The 24,965-nt window shown below is 42.7% G+C and overlaps 1 protein-coding gene across 2 annotated transcripts in view; it reads right to left on the bottom strand.

Annotated features, from left to right (window-relative positions):
- Nucleotides 1–24,965, bottom strand: part of MSRA (methionine sulfoxide reductase A) — a 243,412-nt gene that overhangs the window by 135,575 nt on the left and 82,872 nt on the right. For both annotated transcript variants that reach the window (XM_064709948.1, XM_064709949.1), the window contains exon 2: nucleotides 18,638–18,706. In XM_064709948.1, the coding sequence (XP_064566018.1) occupies nucleotides 18,638–18,706 (69 nt within the window). The remainder of the gene's footprint in view (nucleotides 1–18,637; nucleotides 18,707–24,965) is intronic.

The raw sequence follows: 24,965 nt of genomic DNA on the forward strand, positions 1-24,965 counted from the left end.
AATATAATAAAACGTGCTGGGAGAACAAAGAGCAGAGGAAAACCTCTTCCCAATGCCCAGAGGAGGGGAAAGAGCGGGACAGGATCTTTCCAGACTCTCGTGCCAGGCTCTGCTCGGAGTCCCTGGGAGCAGTGGCTGTGCCAGCTGCTCCAGTGCCACAGGATCCAGCCACAGGCTGCTCCCATACACTGAGGAAGCAAAGGACAGCCAAGAGCACATCCCACCGACTACCTCAGAGCTTCCTGCCCGAGCCAGCATCTCCGGGAGCTGCAGGCACAGCTGCCAGCATCCTGCTTCCCTTGGCCAGAACAGGACTTGGCCCAGATTTTGAATACTATTGATTTTGTTCCCTCTATAAAATCTGGAGAAGGAAATGCTCAGCTGCTTCGACCTGAAATGATTTTATTTTTTTTTTTTTGTTTTATTTCCTCCCCTCCCCATCCCTCCCCAGCTGGAATTGAGCCTCGGCAAGTTCCATCCCTATAGAATAATGCTCATTCCATACATTTCAGTCAAATGCTGAGTGTGATTGGCATTTTCCTCCTTAAAAAAAAACTGTGGAGAGCAGTTGGTACAGCTGATTGATTGAAGACAGTCCAAGTACTGATATTTCTGAGCATGGAGCCAAAGGGATATTGATGCTCTGTGCTCTGAAATCGTGGCAGCCATTAATTCTTAGAGCTCCTCAGGCTGAAGAGGGGACCTTGGCTTCACCAAGGAAGGTCAGGATGAGATCTTGGTGAGCACCATTGTGTTCCCTCCCCAAAAAAGTGGGCAAGGAAGCAGTGATGGGAACCTGCAGATCTCTGGAGGATCTGTTGGGGAGACTCCACAGGAATCCACAGAAATTCACAAATGTTCCAAGGGCTGGAGCCCCTCTGCTCTGGAGCCAGGCTGGGAGAGCTGGGGGTGCTCGCCTGGAGAAGAGAAGGATCCAGGGAGAGCTCAGAGCCCCTTCCAGGGCCTAAAGGGGCTCCAGGAGAGCTGAAGAGGGACTGGGGAAAAGGGATGGAGGGACAGGACACAGGGAATGGCTTCCCACTGCCAGAGGGCAGGATTAGACGGGATTTGGGAAGAAATTCTTGGCTGTGGACCTTGAGTAGAATTTCCAGAGAAGTTGTGGCTGCTCTTGGATCACTGGAAGTGCCCAAGGTTGGGCAGGGCTTGGAGCACCCTGGGGCAGTGGAAGGTGTCCCTGTCCATGGGAACTGGATGATCTCTAAGGTTCCTTCCCACCCAAACTATTCTGTGAGTTTTTGATCTCCCTGTTTGGATAATCAGATAAAAATGTCCTGGGAATCCAGGAGAACATGCAGCATACCCAGGTGACACACAGTCCATGTTCACCTGGCTACAATAATTTTTCTTGACTTTATGTAACTCCATAGCACCAATAATGCCATAGCACCAGGTTTCTAAAATATTCACTTTTGTTCTCTAGAGGGAAATACTCCTGTCCCTTTGGCTCCACTCTGATTGTGGACACAAACCCAAGAGCAAACTGGATCCCAAACCTCTTGGGAAGGGATACAGCTTTGTTGTGCTGTATCCCTCAGACAGAGCTTTGCTGAACACCTTGATACTGTCTGTGCACTTACACAACTCTTATTAAGGCCTTGAAAATCTAAAATTATCAAAGCCATGTCCTCAAGATAAAAATACAGCATGAAACTACCCCAGAGCCTTTGTTCTGAGTTTCTTCAAGTTCTTGTCGAGGATCTGGAAAGAATTCCAGAGTCAGATTGAAATGCACTCTCATCTTTTGCACAGCGCTGAGACACGTAGGGTGCTTTGGAAGCCATCTGGATCCATATAGGATTAATGTTATCAATCAGGATTTAAACAAAATTGTACCACTGATACCCTCAGGGGTTTAACATCCAACAGTCCCTGAATGTCTGAGCAATCACAGAATATTTGAGATCACTGGGAAACAATCAGCTAAGAAATGGTTGGGAGGAATAGGGGGAAAAAACGGTAAAACAGAACAAGTTGAGCTGAAAGAAATGAAACTGCTGATGACAGATGGCATTAAGAGGATGATCTTCCTCGATGAGCGTTGGCTCTAATGCTCCAACAGGGTTGATAAATATGTTGAACAGCTTGCCTGGGGCAAGTCAAACAAAGCCCTGGGCAAGAAATTTAAAATGCAGTTTGCCTAACAGAGCAACTAAAGAGGAATTTCTTGGCTCACCGTTTTGCCAAGATGTGTTCTGTTCACACTGCATGAATTCCCAAGTGAAACTGTTGGGTTTGCTTTTTTTTATTTTTTTTCATAGGAGAAGCAGAAGCCTCATGTTCATTCAAATTAACAAATGCCCAGGAAATTGGCTCCTGCCTGTGGCTGCTGACGTTGGACGCGGGCGTGGGCACGTGTTTGTGTACGGATGGATGTTTGGATAAAAGCTGCACAACAGATTATTGCAAAAGGAAAAGCAGATTATCATCAGAGGGAAGGAATATTTTACTGTCAAGAGAAAAAACTGCCATGTTTTCAGCATGGGAAATGTGTCAGAAGGATGACTTTGGAAAAAAACCCTTGAAGACAACAGCACTCAAACTGGGAAAAGCAATGGGGAGATACAGAAAACGACTTCAAAATGTGTTTATCAAACCCATCCTAAAGCATGTTACAAGTTATAAATAATACAAACTCAACAGGATTCAAACAAAGCTGAAGCCAATATCCAGAATGTTAATAAGGCACAAAGCACAGTTGCTCTGAACTTCCCAGGCAGAACACAAGAGGTTTCATATATTCCTATTTCAATGCAATTTTGAGCTTAACCAGCAGAGAGCAGGGACAGACCCAAGTCAGTGAATCCCAGCACTTCCCAGGGTGGCCTTATTCGCTGCCTCCATATCCTTCCCACCCAAAAAGCAGGGATATTTAAACCATTTTTCTCCTGAAAATCCAGAGAGCTGCTTTCTGGTGACTCCACACAATAAAATTCCATCACCAAAATTCTCTGTCGGAAAACATGCACCTAATTCCCAGAAACTGGAAGATACAGCCTAGCCAAAAAATCATTTTTGGTAACCTGAAAGGTTCTCACCACACACTGGAAGGAGAATATGGAAAAGCAGCAGAGGCCAAACTTTGTGACTTTGAGAACTGGCCCAGAATGTCCCTGTGCCTATGACACTTCCCCAAACCTGGCAGAGCCAGGAGAACATTGGTGCACCTCAACTTCCACCCATGAGCAGCACCTGGACCCTCCAGAAGTTTCCTGTGGATATGAATAATCAGAATCTCAATATTCCACTTTTCAGGAAGAGAAGGAGAACTTATGAGAGTGAAGAAAGCCAAGAGCTTTGTCAGTTCTTCTCTCTCTTTTTCCTTAACCTTGGGAGTTTCTATCACTGCAAATAATCAAGCCTCATATAAATTATAATATATTAAATTTTATTTAAATACTCCACAAGTGAGGTATGAGTGGTACCAAAGCAAAACGAAGAATCCTCTTTGGAAAAATACCAAAGGATCCCAATTACAGGTCTTTGTTAAAAATCTCTTTTTCATGCCTTGCCTGTGACTTTCAAAGGTTGGACTCGATGATCTCAGAGGTCTTTTCCAACCTTATTGATTCTCTGATTTTGTGTCTGTTGAATAAGACAAACGCCAATTGATAAAACTCTGTATTTTCAAACTTTTTCCTTCCTATATTTTCTTGGTTTGTATTTTTCAGTAAAACTTGGGATGAGTCAAGGGAATGGTGACAGCCCCAAGGCTGCCAGAGCTCCAGAAGGGTTTGGACAATGCTCTCAGGAATGCACAGGGTGGGATTGTTGGGGTGTCCTGTGCCAGGTCATTAATTCAGTCAGTGATCCTGGTGGGCCTCTTCCAATTCAGGATATTTCATGATCCTCTGAAGATCAAGCATGAGAGAATAGGAATCAGAAATGTCTAACAATAAATAGATAATTCATCCAAAAAGCAGTTCAATGTCTTATTCCTGAAGGTTTCCATCCTAAAAAATGTATTTGGTCATTGATCATGGAAACATCACGGACCCCAGAATGGTCTAGGTTGGAAAGGACCTTAAAGCTGATCCCATTCCACCCCCCTTCCACTAGACCAGGTCAAGGTCCAGTCCAGTCCATCAATTAGATCAAGTTTCATTCATGAAAATTAACTAAAATCTGTCTACTTGGCTTTGTATAAATCATCAATCCAATCATATTTAGACAGGTGGAGCACTGGGAAAAACGAGATGAGCAGGAGGCTTTGGGAATTCAATGCTGAGCTCAGACTCTAAAAGGCTTTCTCTCTGAAGCTGATTTCCATCATTAGTGGTGTTGCTGTTTTCAAACCCACAGTATTTTCAAACCCACGGCACATAAAGCCTTTGCCACAGATTTGAATTCCACTGTGCTGGGTTTTGGGTACAGACACAGAACAAAAGAGAAATATCCCCAAAAGTTGACTTTTTCTATTTACAGGGTCATTGATATTCCTACGTTCCATAAATATCAAAGAGAACTGTCACAAACTGTAAAATTCAGGAAGGGGAAACCAATAAACACCTGTTTCCTTTCATGTTTGTGGATTTGGGAATGCAGCTGATTGAATGTTTGTGGATGGGATCAACAGGCAGCATTTTCCATGAACAACTGACTGACATCCAAAGCAATATTGCACCACAAATGGATCTGACCTGCAGGAAAGAAGAGCTATCCACAAAGCAGGGACAATCAGTCCTTAAGTGCAAAGTGTTGGGATTGAAATTGCTTCTGTTTCATGTCTAATCCATCAAAGAGTCATCTTGAGGAGTCCTGTAGACACGTGTTGCTTCTAGGCCACAAATATGATGCCTGAAGTGTCCCAAGGATGCAGAAAAAAATGTCAAAAGTTTATGGTCAAAACTCTGATTCCTTGAACTATTTGTTTATTCCTTCTAATTTCTCTTACCAAATAAATTATTTGAGCAATGAAAATGTGATGAATAAAAGCTTCGGAAGTTCTTAACACAGCCCTGAATTGTCCAAAAATGAAATCAAAACTTTTCATGGAATGGTTTGGGTTGGAAGGTACCTTAAAGATCATCCAGTCTCACTCCCTGCCATGGGCAGGGACACCTTCCACTATCCCAGGTTGCTCCAAGCCCCATCCAACCTGGCCTTGGACACTTCCAGGGATCCAGGGGCAGCCACAGCTGCTCTGGGCACCCTGTGCCAAGGCCTCCCTTCCTGGATATAGGATAATTGGATATTAGCAAGGAATCCACCCTCACAGGGAAGAATTCTTTGCTAATATCCAATTTAAATCTGTTCCCTGACAGTTTGGAGCCATTCCCTCTTGTCCTGTTATTCTAGGTCTTATTTCAAAGTCCTTCTCCATCTCTCTTTCAGGTTCCCTTTAGGTACTGGAAGGGGCAAGTAGGTCACCCTAAAGCATCTCTTGTCTAGGCTGAACAATCCCAATCCTCTCAGCCTTTCCCACAGGACAGCTGCTCCATCCCTCTGACCATCCTGGTGTCTCCTCTGGACTTGTTCCAGCATATCCACACCCCTCTGATGTTGGAGCCCAGGGCTGGGGCAGCTCTGCAGGTGGGGTCTCACCTGAGGGGGGCAGGGGGGCAGAATCTCTGCCTCCCCTGAGGTTTCTGGGCTGGGCCATGTCCAGCTCTCACCCAGGTCCCCCAAGTCCTTCTCCCAGGCCTGTTCCATCCCTTCATCCCCAGCCTGGATTGATCCCAGGGGCTGCCCCAACCCAGGTGCAGCACCTTAATCTGAATGAGCACAGCAGAATGAGCCCACAGATTCCGTCACTAATCATGCCTCAACCTGGCCACCCTCCTCTGTTCTTTCAAGAAGAGAGCAGTTTCTCAATATATTATGTTTCCAAAGTCTGTTAGGGATAAAAAGAACCTCTGCTACAATAATGTGCTGAAGAGATTGAGATAGAGCTACACGGTCCTATCATCAAGCTGATTATTTGCTTCATTGCAAAGCATCACATCTTTAGTTCAGCCATTGATTTGAGGCTTTCAAATCATTTTGTGATCTTCCTTCACTCCGAGCATTCCAGCGCTTGGCAGAGATTCATTTTAGATCATCCCCGGTCATTTGCCACACTTTAGTGCTCCACTACTCAAGTAGAACTTGATATACACAGAAAATAAGAGATGTCATCAGGGCTGTGTAATCCATTTCATATAAATCCATCTCTGCAATAACACCGAAGCCTTACCCTTGTCTTGTGAAAATCTCTCTAATCTCCCAAGCCACCTCGGGGAGCTCGAGATAGAGAGAAGCAAAACAAAATATATTCTACTCTTATAAAAGCAAAGAGCCACGTTTTGTTACCAGCAAAATAGGAATCACTTCCAAGGCCTTGCTGCAGAAAATAATAACTTGTTTACAAGGTTTGTTTACTGCAAGGAATAGAAAAATTGACTTTTCTTTCTTTTTTTTTTTTCTGATGACTATTGCTGAGTTAAATGAACTGCCATAGCCACATTCAGCAAAAGTAATCTCATATTCCTTATTATATTCGTAGCCTTAGATTTCAAACAACAACAGAAAGCTGTAGGCATCCTGACAATTATTTAAACCTACAATCTATAATTGCTCAGGAGCAAAAAAATAATTACATTCATATAACAAGCAATTCAACAAGCAGCCCTTTCGTCCTCCTTTCCCCTTAACCCTTTTCCAAACCAATAAATGCCTTCCAAGAGCACCTAGATCATTCAAATGGATCTATTTTGAACCATAGCTGTCCTTAATGGAAATAGGGAAGTTCCAAGAGTTATTTTCTCATCTGTTGCAAGGCAATCCAATGATGGCGAGTTCTTACTTGCAAAAGAGAATAAGTCTTCCTACCCATCTCCAAAAAAAAAAAAACCAAAAAACCCAAAAGATAATTACTCAAGAAAATACCAGAGTAGATTGTTAGAGAAAAACTAATTTATATCCAGAGGGGCAGACAGAGGCCAAATATTAATGTGGTTAGTCATTTGCCCATGTGTGCAGCACAACCATTCCCAAGAAACCTGGACTGGCAGCGTTGGAAATAAAGAAACTATAAAAAACTCCAAGGCAGAGTGGCACCAATGGCTCAGCAAAGGAATTGCCATCATTCACAGCAAAGTCCATGACCTGCAGCTCTCCAGATCCATGATTTCCTTAGACATCCCATAAAAAACCACCCTGTGCCCTCCAGACTGAGCTGAAGGGCTGTGGTAGCACAGTCCTGCTGCAATAAACAGCCCCCCTAACCCTGAGCTGGATTTTGGGGAGCCTCTCCCACAGATCCTTGTGGGAATGTGTTTGGACACCTGCAGCTATCCAACCAGGCTGGGATAACTTGGGATAACTCCACAGTCATGGGGAATGAGCTGTGGTGCTCCAAGATGGAGCTTGATCATTCCATGCTCTGCACCCAGCCCACCTGAGCCCAAGCACATCTCCTGTATCCATGTTGGAACTCAGGACATCCCTCTGGCTGTCCTGGACTGCCAAGACCCCTGCCAGGGGGCTCAGAGACCCTGGCACAGAGCCCAAGATGCTTGAGGTTTTGATTATGACCCATGGAGCAAATTACCAACCTTATATGAAGATCTCCAAGCCATGACATTTAAAGTAGAATGATAGTGAATTTATCACGGGGTGAAAAACAGATTTTTAGGGGTTTTTAGAAAGGGGGTTCAGGGAGACAAGATAGAGGGATCTGGGCATGTCCAGCCTTTCTCCTTCTTCTTCTTGGCCTCCATCTTCTGCTGCGATGTTGGCACTTTTGGATTGGTTTAGAGTAGAAACTCACTGTCTAACATAGGTGATAGGTATTGGGAAGTTATTGTAAATAATGTATACGTAGTTTTTAGTATAAAAAGATAACACCACCCCAGGGGCAGGCAGAGTGCCTTGGACTGTCTTGCTGAGTGGACCTCAGCTGGACAAGAGAAAAAAAATTTATAGAGAAGACACAAAAAACAACCTTGAGACCGAGAACTGAAAAGTTCTGACTCCTTCTTCGACCGCCAGGCTGGGAAGAGAGACTTTCTAAAATATCTTGGGGTCACTCTGACCAGCAAGAGATCCTGAGACATGCCAAGCCACAGACACATTCACAATGAGTTGTTGTCTCATTTACAGCATCATTGTGCAATCAGCCACTTCATGTCCTTTGGAATTTTGGGGATTTTTATGGACATACAGCTTCAAGGCAGATCAGGGACGATTACTGGAATGTTTTATCAAGTTTGTAAAATTTGCCCAGCAGAAAAAGATTCACAAAATACCTTCAAATCATTATTTCTCATGACTATCATGGAATGAAAAGATGGGTTTGGGTTGGAAGGGACCTTAAAAATCATCCAGTCCCAACCCTTTCCATGGGCAGGGACACCTTCCACTATCCCAGGTTGATCCAAGCCCTGTCCAGCCTGGCCTTGGACACTTCCAGAGATCCAGGGGCAGCCACAGCTTCTCTGGGAAACCTGTGCCAGGGTCTCCCCACCCTTCTAGCCAGGAATTCCTTCCAAAATCCCATCTTAATCTACCCACTAGCAGTGGGAAGCCATTCCCTGTGTCCTGTCCCTCCATCCCTTGTCCCAAGTCCCTCTCCAGCTCTCCTGGAGCCCCTTTAAGCACTTCAAGGGGCTCTGAGGTCTCCCTCAAGCCTTCTTTTTCCAGGATACCCAGGATGAATTACTCCCAGATTCACACAGAGGTCTCCAGCAAATTACACAATGGTGTGAAGAGGGAGCCTGTGAGTGACCAAAAACCCTTCTACATCTAAAAAACATGCAGTAAAATGACCTTGGGTTTGTTGGTCTCCAGAAAGCAAAGCAAATTAAAATCTCTTTATCCATCACAGGGATAAACCCCATCCCATTGGGTGAGTCTGAGTGTCGCCATTCTAACACTTAAACCCCTGCACTTGTCTTCTCTTGGATTGTCAGGAAAATCCCAGAGAGTCACCTAAATTAATCCCATCCTGCTGCGCAGCTGGATGTTGGAGTCAGGGATTGTCTGGAGCCTTGGGATTTCCTCACTGGTGCAAATTCAGAGACTGAGGGCGCATGAGGGACAGACACAGTGACAACAACATTCCTCACCACACTTTCCATCCCAGAAGAGTCAAAAACAGCTGGATAATCAATATACAAACAAGGCTCCATGTCACCCCTTTGGACATGAGGAGGACACCCTGCCCTCTCTCCATCCCTGTCTGTAGATGCCATCCCTAATTCCAAACACATTCCAGCTCCATCCCCTCAACTCGAGCACGTGTCTGCTCCTGCATAATTCATTACATGACTCTCAATAATTTTCAGTCAAGGTTCAAGCCGGAATATGTCACACCAGGATTAGATTATTTATGAGCATAATGTTGGATTTAAGCCAATGACACACCAATAAATTTTATCTCCAAGCCTGACATATCTCATGCTGTTTTCCCTGGCTCACAAACAAATAACGACGCCTGTCTCAGAATTACTCGCATTCAACTTAAATCAGATTTTTTTTTTTTGTGGTTAGCTCTTATCTTGCTTGAAAAACTGATCATGTTGTTTCTTTCTTTCAGAGGCTGAAGTGTGATTTTGCCTTCGTTTCCCAAGTGTGTCCTGCACTGAGAACAAAGTTTTTCCAGAAGAAAAATCTGGAATAAGGTGCTGTTTGAGCCTCTAAAAAAGGATGTTCTTACTCTTTTCTAAAGACCAAAGACTTGTGTCACCCAGGAAATACAGAGCCTGTACCAGCCAGCACTAACTGCCATTGAAAATAATCTAATTTTAGCACTACCCAAAATAAAAGAATAAATAATGTTTAATACATAATACATAAATACACATTATATATATGTTTAATACATATATATGTTTAATACATAAATACACATTATATATAAATGTTTATTAATATAAATATTGTTACATAAATATCTATTGAGACAGAAAGGATTCTCTGAGCAATTCTAGGAGCAATTCTTCCCATCCAACCTCATGCAAACTTGGAACAACTGCACTGAAATCTCCACTATTTGTGTTCACATGTGACAAAAGGTGCCCAAGCTCCCATGACAATCACATTCCAGTTCCAATGGAATAAAATTACCTTTAAGGTCCCTTCCAACCCAAACTATTCTGGAATTCTGAGATTCTATTCCAATTAAGCCCTCCACATTTCAGGAGTATTTCTGAGCCAGTATTTTAAAAGTTGGTGAAGGTTTTTGTATCTTTGATCTGGAATAAAGTTATCTAATGATATATTTTTTCAATAACTTCATCAGATGAGAAAAACTCCTGAAAATCAGGAAAATCACTCTAACTTCTCCCAAACTCAATAACTCAGGAGTAAGTAATCCATATTTTTTAATATAGAACCCTCTTTGCTCAGTCTCACATGCCCAGATCTAAGATTTCCAGGCTGTGCCAGCAGCCTTGTGAAGATAAATCCATTAGGATCTGCTGACAACACTTTGTGGATGTCACAATATATCTGAAATTATCAAAACAGCACAATTTTGCCCCTCCAAAAACCCTCATGTATATTTTTTTTCGTGGCTGAACAGAATAAATCATCAGCACTCCACGTGTTTTATTCCATGTCACCACTCTCTTGTGCTTTATTAGCAGAAATCCAAGGATAAATCTGATGGCAAATGTGCCCATCCCAGCACATAAACAAACACATACACAAATATATCTCCTGCAAAGCAGCATCAATCTGATCAGGGCAGCCTCCAGTCATTAACAGGATAATTTACTTCTATTTCCAACTTAAACCAACTCAGAATGATGCCAAGCATATGTTCTCCCTGCTCATTGATATACTCCTATTTATCACAGGCAAGGAATTACTTCTCTGCAAGGCTTTTGCAATTGCTCAAGGTGCTCGTGCTGCCTTTTTAGCATGGGAAATAAAAAAATTAATTAATTTTTTTTAAAATTAAAACCCTAAATAAATACAATATTACTAAATTTTAAAAATTAACATTTAGATAAATAAGAAAATAATTATCTTCTTCAAGAAAATTCCTGCTGTTGGAGATCACTGAGCCATATCCCAGAAGTCATGGAAATTAACTGTGTCTCTTCTACTCTTTTCTGTGGCAATATCCCAGAATTAAAAGGTTGTTTTAAGGTGAACGATGCTGATTAAAAAGCTGCAGTCTGACTTTTAAAAATCCCCAGATCTTCCCTAATGTGCAATAGCCACTCCAAGCAGCAATCCACACAAAGCTGAATTCTTCATTACCTCAAGAAACCTAAATTAACATAAAAAACTCCCTGATGGAGGAGCACAGAGATTGTGTTTGAAGGCCACATTACTTTAGTTTTCTGAAGGAAAAAGAGATGTGGCTCCTTTGAAAGCAAAGGATGTTTTGAAGGGTTGTGTTCATCAAGGACATCTTTCACTTTGTGTTAGGGATATTTTATTGTCCCTTATTAGTGTTTATAAATGTCAGGAAATGTCTTTGGTGAGGACTAAGCAGAGCTGTAGCATTTTGTTTTTATCAGGGTCTCCTTGCCCAGTGCTTTGCCCATTTACATTCCCACAAAGCTGATGCACAACTCCATCAAATCAGAGCAGCAGCATTTAAAGCACAATGTCCAGGATATTCCACAGGACAAGAGAAACTGAGCATTGAGATTTTTTTATTTCATAAGGCCCCAGAGTTAAAATTTTTTTGGTGTTTACCTTATTGTACAACAGGTTCAGGGGTAAATTTTCAGTTCAGGGGTAAATTTTCAGTTCAGGGCTTTTCTGCTTAGGCTTTAAAATCTAAACAAAGAACATTCCCTGGCAATGATTAAAAAAAAAAAAAAACCCTAGAGGTGTGACCAGAAAACCAGAGCACCTCACTTCAGACAAGGTTGTGAGGAAGACGATGATCTGAGGAGAAGAAATTGGGGATGGTGGTGAAGGAAAAACTGGGCACACCCTGAGCCCAGAGTCCCCCATGCCCTGGGCTGGTCCCCCAGTGTGGGCAGCAGGGGAGGGGGGGATTCTGCCCCTCTCAGGGGAAACCCCACCTGCAGAGCTGCCTCCAGTTCTGGGATCCAATATCAGAGGGACATGGAGCTGCTGGAGAGAGTCCAGAGGAGGCCACGGAGATGCTCCAAGGGCTGGAGCCCCTCTGCTCTGGAGCCAGGCTGGGAGAGCTGGGGGTGCTCACCTGGAGAAGAGAAGGATCCAGGGAGAGCTCAGAGCCCCTTCCAGGGCCTAAAGGGGCTCCAGGAGAGCTGGAGAGGGACTGAGGATGAGGGATGGAGGGACAGGACACAGGGAATGGCTGCACACTGCCAGAGGGCAGGGATGGATGGGATATTGGGAAGGAATTCTTCCCTGTGAGGGTGCTGAGGCCCTGGCACAGGGTGCCCAGAGAAGCTGTGGCTGCCCCTGGATCCCTGGAAGTGTCCAAGGCCAGGCTGGATGAGGGTTGGAGCAATCTGGGATAGTGGGAGGTGTCCCTGCCCATGGCAGGAGGTGGAACTGGATGATCTCTAAACTCCCTTCCCACCCAAACCATTCCATGATTCCATGTTTAGGCAGTGGCTGCAATAATGATGAACCAGGGCCACACAGCAGGGGTTGGGAACTGGGCTGAGTTTCAGACCTCTCAAAGAGGCAGCCAAAAGACAAAATCAGTGTCTGGAAGAGAGGAAAGAGGAAAATGAGAACTTAGGGTAGATTTCTTTAAAAAACACACTGGAAAGGTAAGAATGGGTCCCCAGTTTGGTTTAAGAACAGAGCAGTCTCCCTTTAGGCCATTCCCTTTTGTTATGCCCTGATTTCCCAGGCTTTTTCTCTCATTCCAGAGCTGCAGAAATGCTGTGTCCACTTTCCCATCACTATAAAACAGGCAACAAACCAGGACAGCACTAATTCCTGAAAACAGGACAGCATTAATGCCTTAGAACTCTGCAAAGCCAGCCAATTAATACACTTCCTTCTCTTTTCCACATGCTGAAAGAGAATTAACACAAGAGACATGAACCCCTTCTGCAATACATTCCCTCTGGCTCTCAATTTTTCCACAATGTGATCCTTGCACCATGTGATGATATTGCTGTGGATGTTTCTCCTCCATTTGGGTCAGAGCAAACACGCCTGTTTCAAAATCATCAAGTCTTAAATTTTCTTCAGATAGAGATAAAACATCTTCTGATGTGTAGCATTGTTTTAAGTTGTTTTTTTTCTTTCAAAAAAAATTGCTTGTTCTATTTTTACTGTCTACAGAAAAAAAATAAGAAAGAAGGAAAGGGAAAATAAAAAGGTGTTTCTCTTGAGGGTCAAACTTTTGTTCCCTGTGGTTTTCTTTTTCTGGTGAAAAATAGTCATTGAAAACTCAGCTGGACCAAAAGACTTCCTGACACTGGTCCTCCTCTGACACAGCCACCAGCAGCTGTTCCAGGGGGGACAAAAAGAACCCCTGTATGGATTTATCTGTTCTTGAACCCATCATCCCACTTCCAAGGGAAATAATTTTCTTTTAGTTGAGAAGTTGCCCTAATGAGGCCTTTATCCATAGAAACAGAATGGTTTGGGTTGGAAGGACATTAAAACTCATCCTGTTCCAGTCCTTGTCATGGGCAGGGATAAATTCCATCATCCCAGGTTGGTCCAAGCCCTGTCTTGTCACTGTCATATTTTCTGGAAAAATCCCTTCGCCCGGATTTCTTCTCCTGGGAAGCTGAAAAGCCTCAGAGAAAAATGAAAACAATAATTATCTGATTTGCTTCTCCTGTGTTTTGCTGCTTTGGAATGTGGTTGGAGATTGTTTATCCAACAGGTGGTTGCTTGATTGGTTTCATGGGAATTGTTTTTATTTAATGACCAATCATGCTCAGGCTGTGTCGGACTCTGAGGAGTCAGCCATGAGTTTTTAGTTAGTATCTTGTTAAGTCTTCTGTAAGTACCCTTTGTCTATTCTTTAGTATAATATAATATAATATAATATAATATAATATAATATAATATAATATAATATAATATAATATAATATAATATAATATAATATAATATAATAATAAATTAGCCTTCTAAGAACATGGAGTCAGATTCTCAATTCCTCCTTTCGTCCTGGGGACCCAGCAAATACCACACTGTCCAACCTTCATGGGAAGGAGCTGAAGTCCCCAAGAGCAGGGTGTGCTGGAGGACCTCAGTTTTCCAAGAGCCCCAAGGAATAGCTGAGACCTTGCTGGACAATCCTGGGGAACCCTGGTTGAATTTTTAAACAACCTTTAGAAGCAGTGGGAATGCAATTGTGACAGGACACAATAACTCACAATAACTCAGGCAAAACACAACAATAACCCATAACAATTCCATAATCCATGGAATTACTGGAATGTGCTGCTCTCTAATAAGTGCAGAGCAGAAGGTGACCAGGCCTGGATCTGTCTGCGAGCTCCAAAATATCCATAATTAGACCTTATCAGTTCCTTAACATCCTATTTCTGCCTGCACTTTGTTTACATCAAGAAACCAATTATCCCATTACAAGCCAGTCTGTGTCAAGCAAATACAGCTCAATGTGCTCCTACATTCTAAAAGTGTTGTAATTACAAATCTGAGCTATTGCCAGATTTTACTGGAGGTAAATAAGAGCCCTGCTATGCACACAGCATATGCACAATGCTCCCTCTTGGAGAATCAGGTGACATAGAAATCTTAGGGAATACAGAGGTGCTCTGGGATTAACTGGAGTCTTTCAGCAGCAGCTGATAAGGAAAAGGAGTGCTTAAAATTCAACAGAAACCTGATCAGAAACATCTCTGAGCATAATTTACATGCCTATGGCAGGGGGTTGCAATGAGATCTTTAAGGTCCCTTCCAGCCCAAACCATTCCACGATGTTATGATAATGCAAAAGCGCATTTAAAACTGTTTAAAATATGCAAGAGTTACAATGGTGCTGACGAAAAGACTAATTTCTTGAAGTCGTGAATGTTCTGGAGCTTTCAGGCATTTGGGGGTTTTTTACCCCTGGGAAATAAGTTGAATTTAAACCCTAAACTGCTTCTTTTCAAAATATTATCAACCCTCCTTATATATATATTTGGATTTTGAGTTTTGATTAGGTTTGGGGTCAAAATCAGTCTCCTAAGACAAAGAATTTTTAACTGAATATATCCATGGCCATAAAACTTCTAAGGAAACTTTCTGGACAGGCATTCATTGAAGGACTTCTACTTTATCATTCATAACACAAACATGAAGCATTGAGTTCCACTTGTTCCATGGAAACACAGAACCCCAGAATGGTTTGGGTTGGAAGGAGATCACCCAGTTCCAACCCCTGCCTCTGTCCCAGGTAGCTCCGAGTCCCATCCAGCCTGGTCTTGACTCCTGGGCAGCAGTCAAGGAATTTGGGAATAAGGAATTTTTGATGCAGCATTCCAGTGTTTCCAGTCAGGCTGTGCCTGTGCACATCATGTTCCCTTAGTGCTTAAATCCTGGCTGGGAGCTGGATTATGAGGTCACAGGATGGGGAGCATTAAGAGATTTCCATTAAAGAATCACCCTCACCCTTGAAACGTGGCTTTTTTTCCCCACTGCAGAAGCAAGGACACATTTCTTTATCCTGCTGAACAATAGGTGCACCTCCAGCAGCTGGGTGATGCTGAACAGACAACAGGAGAGCTTCGAGATAATTTAAATAATCCTTTGAAACCTGTGAGGTTCTGCTGTAGATGGGAAAGCTGCATGAACAATGCCCTGAGTACATTCACCCTGTCCCTTGATCCAAACAAGCAGTCACACCATCAAATGAATAATGCACCATTAGGAAGAGAATCTTGAGGAGGTTTTGCAGGAGAGGGAGCTGTGGAATGAAATCCAGCTGCGTTTTGTAGCAGGTGGAAGGCTCAGTGTTTACAACCCTGCATTATATTTCATTCTGCTGGTTTATTGGTGCATCTAAAACCATCCAAGCAAGAGGAAAATTCACTGCAAATTGGCTTCTCTACACAACCAACTTTTGGGTTTTGCAGATCTTTTTAAGCAATCACAGGATGGGTCAGGTTAGAAGGGAGCACAGTGGGGTCATCTGGTCCAACTCCCTGCTCCAGCAGGGTCATCCCAGAGCACAGGGCACAGGATTGTGTCCAATGGGTCTGGAATAAAAACCCAGTGAGGGAGACTGGGATAACCCCAGTGAGGGAGACTGGGATAATCCCAGTGAGACAGACTGGAATAATCCCAGTGAGAGAGACTGGGATAACCCCAGTGAGGGAGACTGGGATAATCCAGGTGAGGGAGATGGAATAATCCCAGTGAGGGAGATTGGAATAACCCCAGTGAGGGAGACTGGGATAACCCCAGTGAGGGATAATCCACACCCTCTCTGGGCAGGAAGAAGGATCTCTGCTAATCCTGCTCTTCCCTGTGAATCCCAAGGATTAAAGGATTTTTCTGGAAGAGGGGTATGAAAATCCTGTCTTGGTGAGGTGGAGTCAGAAATTCAACTGGCTCAGGCTCTCTCCTGAGTTTACACAGTCCCAAAATACAAAGAACTTGGTGTCAGCAGGACCAAACATGGATAGGATGAGTAATAATCCCAGGAGAGGAATTCCTAACTGATCGTTTTCTTCTTCTAGTGCTTGTTTTAGAATCAGAGAATCCTGGAATGGTTTCATTTGGAAGGGACCTTAAAGCTCATCCAGCTCCATGGGCAGGGACACCTTCCACTACTCCAGGTTGCTCCAAGCCCCATCCAACCTGGCCTTTCATTCCCATTCACATGGATTGGAGGGAGGAAATTGAACTGCAGATCAATTTTCCCAATCCCATCTCCCCCAGACTGGGATGCCAGCACCAACAAATGCCAGGGATTGTCACCAGAGCTGTGTTTGTGCACTATTCCAGTGCAGGTCTAATAGCAAAAATCAGGATGTGGAAGCTTTCTGTTCCTTCACAGCACAGATGGCACCAGCCTGAGCTTTCACCACTTAAACCCAACACTTGCAATCACAGCCTAGTGGAAAATCTAGGGCAAGTGAAAAACTATGGAAGTTCCCAGCGTTGATAGGAATGTTACAGAGTTCCTCAGGAATGCTTCAAAGTGTGCTGTTTAATTAGATTTTACATTTTTCCAATTAAATTCTGTTGCTTTCTGTGATTTTTTGCAAATTGTGTACAACAATAGAACCAACACCCATCACAAACACTGGAAATCTCATCTGATCGTGACACAGAAAATTAAAAAAAAAAAATTTAAAAAAATGAGCTTATTTTTTAAAAGAAAATATCTAAACAGCACAGACTGCATCAGTATCAGACTGTACCAGAACCCTCTGACCCTAAGAAATTCAAAGAAGAATCTCTAAATCCATCTCAGCCTTGGAGATTAAAAGGTTAAAATCAATTTCCGTTTGCTCCAAAAGAAAATTATGAAACAATCACTCATTCCACCACTCCAATAATTTGTTTATGTTCCCAAAATCCACAGAGAAGGAGACACTGACAAAAAGGCAACACTGGATTGGAGGAACTCTGAGGAGAAGTTGAATAAATCATGTTGGAAATTGAAGGGTGACACCCACAAACCATTTCTCCTCTTCATCCATGAAACTACACCAACATTAATTCCACAGGAAAGATGACACTCACCAAGATTTTTTTGCCATCATCAATTTAAAAGATCATTTTTGGAGTATAAAATTAATGTGTAACAAGGAGTGATTTAATATTTACTTCAGCATCACAGACAGAGAAATATTTAATAGAATATAATACATTTCCTAAGGCATTTTGGACGATCCTGCACATGTTAGTAGAGAAATATATCCTTTGTAAACAACTTAGTTGTATCAAAACAGCATTAGGAAATTTTTCATTCTCTGTAGCAATTAATTTTAATAATAACTGCCATAGAAATCCACTTTTTTTCTTCCCAGTAAATCCCAAAGGCTTGCCTTAAGGACAAACATCAGCACATCCCAAAAAGAGAGCTCTGACAATTCCCAGGTTTGGGTAAAGTCCAGATTTTGGTTGGAAAAGGGTGATTTTGATCCATTTTAGGATGTTTATTACTTCCAGTAGTGATTAATTTCTCTGGAGAAACACCTTTTCAAGTCTTCAAAACAGGCTCAAAGAACGACATTTTCATAGAAAAGAGACAGATAAAGAGAAACCAAACTTTTTCATTTTTCCACCTGCCCCTTCTCCAGCTCTGATGGCTCCTGACAGGAATTCCACAGGAATTCACAATGTCAGGCAGAAACCAGCAGGTTTGGTTTGGGGCATGTAAAAGGTAAAAACCTTCCAAGTCCAGGAGATCCCAAACAGCTGGAGTTCCTTGCATGGTTTAAAGTGTAGAGAATCATGGATCATCTTCCGAATTTTATTTAAACTAATGAATGATCTTTGAGAAATTATCATACATTAAAAAAGCTATTATTTTGGAATTTCTAGGGAGCAAAATACAGGATTTACATTTTCTGTTTGTATAACTGAGGAAAAAAAAACACTTTTAGTGTATTTCTTTATATGTAAATTACATATAAAGGACATCTCCAAAATGCTCAGTGGCTTTAGCTGATGTCAGTGATTGGAAAAAGGCAGGAGCAGCCCAGCCCAGGTTCTGAAACTCAAAGGAGTCAGGCTGAAATTAAGAAATTTGGAATGCAGCAACACCGCAGAGTTTTGAGCTTTTATTTTCAAACTGATGCCTTACCAAACAGAGCCATCTGTGTTCCCTCTGGGAAAGGTTCAACCATTCTGTTCCCATTGACATGATGTTTATCTAGAAGGGAAAAAAAAAAAAACACCACCAAGTTAAAATGTGATAGAGTATTTGCTTTGCATAAAAATCAATTGTTTATTTCTCACAGATCCATTGAAACCTGAACAATTCCTATGGGCAGGGACACCTTCCACTATCCCAGGTTGATCCAAGCCCATCCAACTTGGCCTTGGACACTTCCAGGGATCCAGGGGCAGCCACAGCTTCTCTGGGAAGCCTTTTCCAGGGCCTCCCCACCCTCAAAAGGAACAATTCCTTCCCAATATCCCATCCAACCCTGCCCTCTTGCAGTTCAAAACCTTTTCACTGCCATCCCCACATTGGTTTTTTGCTGCTAAGGCACATTTTAAACAACGGCGGCAAGAAACGAAACTGCCCGAATTCAAAATACAACTTTCTGTTCACAAAACATTTCCCAGGGAGAAAATCAAGATGTTTTCTCAATGCATGCACTGTTTTAATTCCTTTAGTCCTGATGCTGGTGAGGAATAAACCAGGTCAGATAAGGAATGTGGGCTCACTTGTGAATTCTCTGGAAACAACATTTCTCATTAGCAGGGAGGCACATTCCTAATCCCAGCTGGCATCCAACATTTACCAACAGCCAGAGAGAAGGGAAAATCAGGGTCATCTGCAAGTGGAGCAAGAGGTGCCACAAGTCAATTGGTGGCATTTAGGAAAATTGATTGTCCTGTGCCACAGGAGAGAAGCTTTGGGAAGAAAATTGTTGGGAAGCTCCAGAGTGGGAGTAACACGACCAAGGTTTCAACCTCGTTAGCTGTAGCTGCTATTCCCAACATGATCTACGGCCACGGGAGAGGAGTGAACAGTCAGAAAAATTACAGAACATCTTGTAAGATCAAATAAACTAACCCTGCCCTCGCCCTGATAGCTGCCTTCATTTACAGAGTGAGTGACATCCATGATGTATGAAGCAGTTATCATTTCAAATGGCCAGGCTTTCAATATATTAAAATTAAAATTAAACTTTCAGAGGTGAGACAGGCTTGAATGAAAGTAATATTTTCAGAGTTCCCAAGTTGTCTCCCAATGTCTTCATACTTTAATTTCTAAGATCTCAGCCAGATAAAATGATTCATTTTCTTGTCATTCATACTTTGGCTCACTATTTTTTTCCAGTATTTCCTGAACAGATGCATTAAATAGTAAAAAATAAACCCAAAACCCCCCAGATTTAAGTGGGCCTTAACAAAATACACATTCAACCTTAGGAAGAAAGTAACAACACCTAAATAGCAATGTATAACTAACAACAACTCTCCCCAAGGAGAAGTAAAGAATGTCCCAGTTTGGGGCTTTTTACTGAACAGTTTTCAGTAAAAACAGTTTGAATATGTGAAAATATTTTCATTCTCACCTACAAACTGGATTAACTAACTCCAGAAAATCAGGAATAGTTTGGCCCCACAGAACTGGTAAAAAAACAGGACTATCCCTGCAGCTTGCCAACAGAAAGAATAAATTACTTTTCCAAGCTCATTGTCATTCCAGAGACAAGGGATTGCAGTAAGTAGGATAAAACCTGGTGTTACAGAGCCATGGAGAGATTTCCAATGAGCACTGGACTGGCTGTGTGTTCATTTCAGATTTCTGAGGCTGAAAACAGCACATTCCACCCAAATACTGTCAATTTATGGAGGCAATTCATTAATGGGTGCAGAAAGCTGAATTAGAAGGACATGGATCATCAAATCCCAGAATGGTTTGGTCGGAAGGGACCTTAAAGTTCATCCAGTCCCAACTCCTGCCATGGGCAGGGGCACCTTCCACTATCCCAGGCTGCTCCAAGCCCTATCCAAGCTGGCCTGGAACACTTCCAGAGATGTCTCTATATCACTTTTTGTTTAATCTCCTTTATCCTCATGGTTCCCAAGTAAAGTTAAGGAATAGATTCTGACTTTTATTTCATTGATATTCACGCAGTCCAAATTTTCATGAACATAAATTCATGAACAACAACCTCTCAAAACTTCCAAATGCTGCTCCATCATCAACCGCCAAAACTCTAAATTTTCCAAGTTAAGAGAGAGATTCCTGTGACACACTGATGAAAAGAACCAGTAGGAGCTGAAAGCCACACAGATCCTGGAGGACTTGACATTCAGTCTCAGCTTCAGGCAAAGTCTGCTTCAGACAGGTGCAGTGTCTGCCCTGTGCTCCTCAGAATATCTTGATTTTAACAGAAGTAATCCTTCACAGATCCAAAATATATGGAAAGATAATCAAAAGTTGCTTAACAGAGCCTCAGTATTTCTTAGGCATTGCTCAGTTTTTCTGCCTGTCACTGGATGGTTTCTAACATGGTCCTACAATAGCCCTTGGCTGAAGAGTCACTGACTGCAGGTGAAGTTCTGTCTACACATGGATTATCTCAGAATCATGGAATGGTTTGGGAAGGAACCTTAAAGACCATCTAATGATCTAAAAAATCCACCCCCTGCCATGGGCAGGGACACCTTCCACTGTTCCAGGTTGCTCCAAGCCCCATCCAGCCTGGCCTTGGACAATTCCAGGGATCCAGGGGCAGCCACAGCTTCTCTGGGAATTCTATTCCAGGGCCTCACCACCCTCACAGCCAAGAATTCCTTCCCAATATCCCATCTATCCCTGCCCTCTGGCAGTGTGCAGCCATTCCCTGTGTCCTGTCCCTCCATCCCTTGTCCCCAGTCCCTCTCCAGCTCTTCTGGAGCCCCTTTAGGCCCTGGAAGGGGCTCTGAGCTCTCCCTGGATCCTTCTCTTCTCCAGGTGAACTCCCCCAGCTCTCCCAACCTGGCTCCAGAGCAGAGGGGCTCCAGCCCTTGGAGCATCTCCATGGATTCCTCTGGGCTCTCTCCAGCAGCTCCACGTCCTCCTGATATTGGATCCCAGATCTGGAAGCAGCTCTGCAAATGGGGTCCCATGAGGCCAAGCAGAACCATCTTCCTCCCTGCTGCCCTCACCATGAGTCTGTACCACTAAACCACTCAAACAGACAACTTCTTATCTACAAACTATCCAAAAGTTAATTAGTCCAGCTGAAATCACGTTTGATCCAATCCCAGCAATTTATCAGCGTGGACAATTGAGTTCCAATGCCCAGACCTGTTTCTCTGGCACATTTTAATTTGTGAGGATGCATTTTATTTATCCTCCCTGTTCCGTGGGTTGATGTTATCACACCCATGATAGATAAAGTTAACAATGAAATATGTTCAAATGGGAAAGTTCTGTAAAAAATGTTTCCTTTCAAACTACCCTGACTTAGGTTCCAAACAGATTTACAAGCCCAGAGAAATTTAAAGAACTCAGGGTTAAGATACCCCCAGTCATTTAATTTACATCACTCCTCTTTTTGTGGGCCCAAATGAAGATGCTTAAAAATGGTTTGGTTTTCAGAGAATGCTTATCCAGCAGTGAATGAAAATCAGGAATTTTCTGGTCTCAAAATATTCCATCCCTAGCAATCACAGCAAAGATTTGAGAACATTTAAATTCTATTAACAAGAGATTCATATGTTCTTCATATTTGTCTTTTGATTTTTTTTAAGCCATTAGGGAATATTTAGATTACATATCCAAACTTGTTTCATCAGAGCAGCCAGAAAGTTATTATTTTTAAATGAAAACTGAGATTCTTGCATAATCAAATTAATCCAGGAGTAGGGGTCATATTTATACGCAAGGACTGTTAATTTTCCATGGTAAGTACAGCCAGGAATTGAATTGAAAATAGCTGATTAACCAATTACCAGGAGCCTCCTCCATCTCCTAAAGCACAGTCACAGTGGGAACGGGGGAAAGGAGGAGGAAAAGGGAAAAGCAGGGATGGGAACATCCCAAAGCAAATCAGCTGCTACTTGAAGGACTCCCTTCCCCTTTCTTTTTTGCCTTTTCTTACATTTTTCCCACATTTTCCATCACACCACCATGGTGGAGGATTTGGGCTACTGAAGGGTTGGGAATCTGGGAGAAAAAACAGATCAGGGAACATAAGAATTTTCTTAAGCAGTTATAAAAGGATCTCACAGGTTATTATTTCCAGAAGTGGACTATAAGGCATAATATCACTTAATTATATTTCACTCGCTTACTTTAGAAAACAGGGATCTGACCTTGGTTTTGTGCCTGAGTAAAGGAACTGATTCCAGGAACTTCAGGGCTCCAGAATTTCTGTTCACTTTTCACTTATGAAAGCCACAACGTGCCAGTACTTCTGTAAAATAGGTCATTCATTTATAGGCCTAAATTCCTTCAAGCCTGATTTTTTTAAACCTAAGGATGTTTATTTATTTTTTCACTCTTTCCTAACCCAAGAGATATTTCCTTAAAGAAATGGTTTAGTTCTATAAAAAGGTACCTGATATGTGTGCCAAGAGAAGTCAGACACATCTCATGTACCAAATTCTGCTAAAAATGAGGATTTGGTAAATTGTGCAAGGATGGAATTGCCCCAAATCCTCACTAATTCAAACAGAGAGTGAAATAATTCATTTTATTTATATCCATGCCCTCTCCCAAGTTCTCCTGGACACCAGAAAATGCTTTTGGGATGGTCTGCAAAGGACAGAGGGAAAGTTTGGCTGTTAAAGAGAAAGATTGCAGGAAGTGCTTCTGAAGGAATAGGAATTACCTGCTAAATGCCCCCTTTTCCAACCTAAACTAAGACCCTCCCATTTTTCCTTGTTCCTGAAGGTGGAATTCAGATTTCAAATTCTAGGATTTCAAAAACTAAAAAAAAAATGGGGGAAAAAAGGACAGGAAATCAGAGATTCACTGGGGCTCTTGGAGGACTAAAGAGAGGCACACAAGGGGAGAGCTGCTCTCCTTGAGTGGGATGAGATTTTTGATTTATGGCAGAATTTCATCCATAAATCCTTCCTAGCTGGTGATGAAACAGAAGCTCTTCTTTCTTTTCAGGTCTAGTTCAACGAGCAGAACTGTCAGTTCTAAAAGCTCTTGTGCAATAAGAAAAGCTCCTGTCATCTCAGATGAACTCTCAAGTGCTACAGTTCAAACCCCTCTGTCTCCCAAAGGATATTTTCAGCACAGAGACATCGATCCCCAATCCTGGTCATTTATGTCTCCACCTCTGATGAGCCATTTGGATCCTCAGCATTGGCAGAGATGGTGAACAGGATCTGCTGGGTTTCTTTCACCTCTCACTTCTCCAGTTCCATCCTCTCCATCAGGAGAGATCTGCTCATGACAAATTAAAAGGAGAGGTGGCTATGTCACAGCAGTTCAACAATTTGAATTTTGAATTTTTTTGAATTATTTGACCCAAAACTCTTCGTAGTATTGTGGTGCTGTCCTCACATGAGGGATCCTAGCTATTATTTAAAAAAACCTGATATCACTCAATGGAACATTTTCATAAATGTTGTTGAAAAATATGTAAGTTTATTTATCAAAACAGATCAGGAAAGGAAAAGTGGCAGCTGAAACCAGTTTGGAAATGTATTCTGGAGATGATGTCCCACAATGTGACACACTGTGCTCTCTGCATCCAGGCCATCAAACAGATTGGGACACAGGAGCTGACTGATGGCACAGAATGTGATGTGTCCTAGCACAGAGTGTCAGCTCAGCCTCCAAAACACATGGGCTCCTCAGAAAACAGAGGTGCTGCTAAATGAACAAAGGCCAGAGATCACACACTGGGTTTGTTCTGCAGCTCCTGACAGGAAATGGACCAGGAGCAACAGGAAAATGAGATTTTGGACTGAAAATGAATAAATTTCTTAAAGAGAGTGGTGGAGGTGCAGAGGAGGAGAAACAGTGATTGTGAAATTCCCAATCCCCTGGGGTAGAGGTACTGGGGACTGGGGGAATGAATTCATGGCAGCTGGGACAGAGGAGTGGGGTGTGAGATTAAAACATGGGGATCAGGGATATATTAGGGGATAAATAAAGGAAAGTGTCCTGGAAAGTACAGTAACACTTCCTGCTGTTGAGGAGACAAGGTCACAACTATGGAGGGGCTGAGGGAGCTGGGAAAGGGGCTCAGCCTGGAGAAAAGGAGGCTCAGGGGGGACCTTGTGGCTCTGCACAACTCCTGACAGGAGGGGACAGCCAGGGGGGTCAGGCTCTGCTCCCAGGGAACAGGGACAGGGTGAGAGGAAACGGCCTCAAATTGCACCAGCAGAGGTTTAGGTTGGATATTGGGAACAATTCCTTCCTGGAAAGGGCTGTCCTGCCCTGGAAAACCTGCCCAGGACAGGGGTGGATTCCCCATCCCTGGAGGGATTTAAAGGCCCCA

The sequence above is a fragment of the Zonotrichia leucophrys genome, chromosome 3, assembly GCF_028769735.1.
Source record: "Zonotrichia leucophrys gambelii isolate GWCS_2022_RI chromosome 3, RI_Zleu_2.0, whole genome shotgun sequence".
NCBI lineage: Eukaryota > Metazoa > Chordata > Aves > Passeriformes > Passerellidae > Zonotrichia > Zonotrichia leucophrys.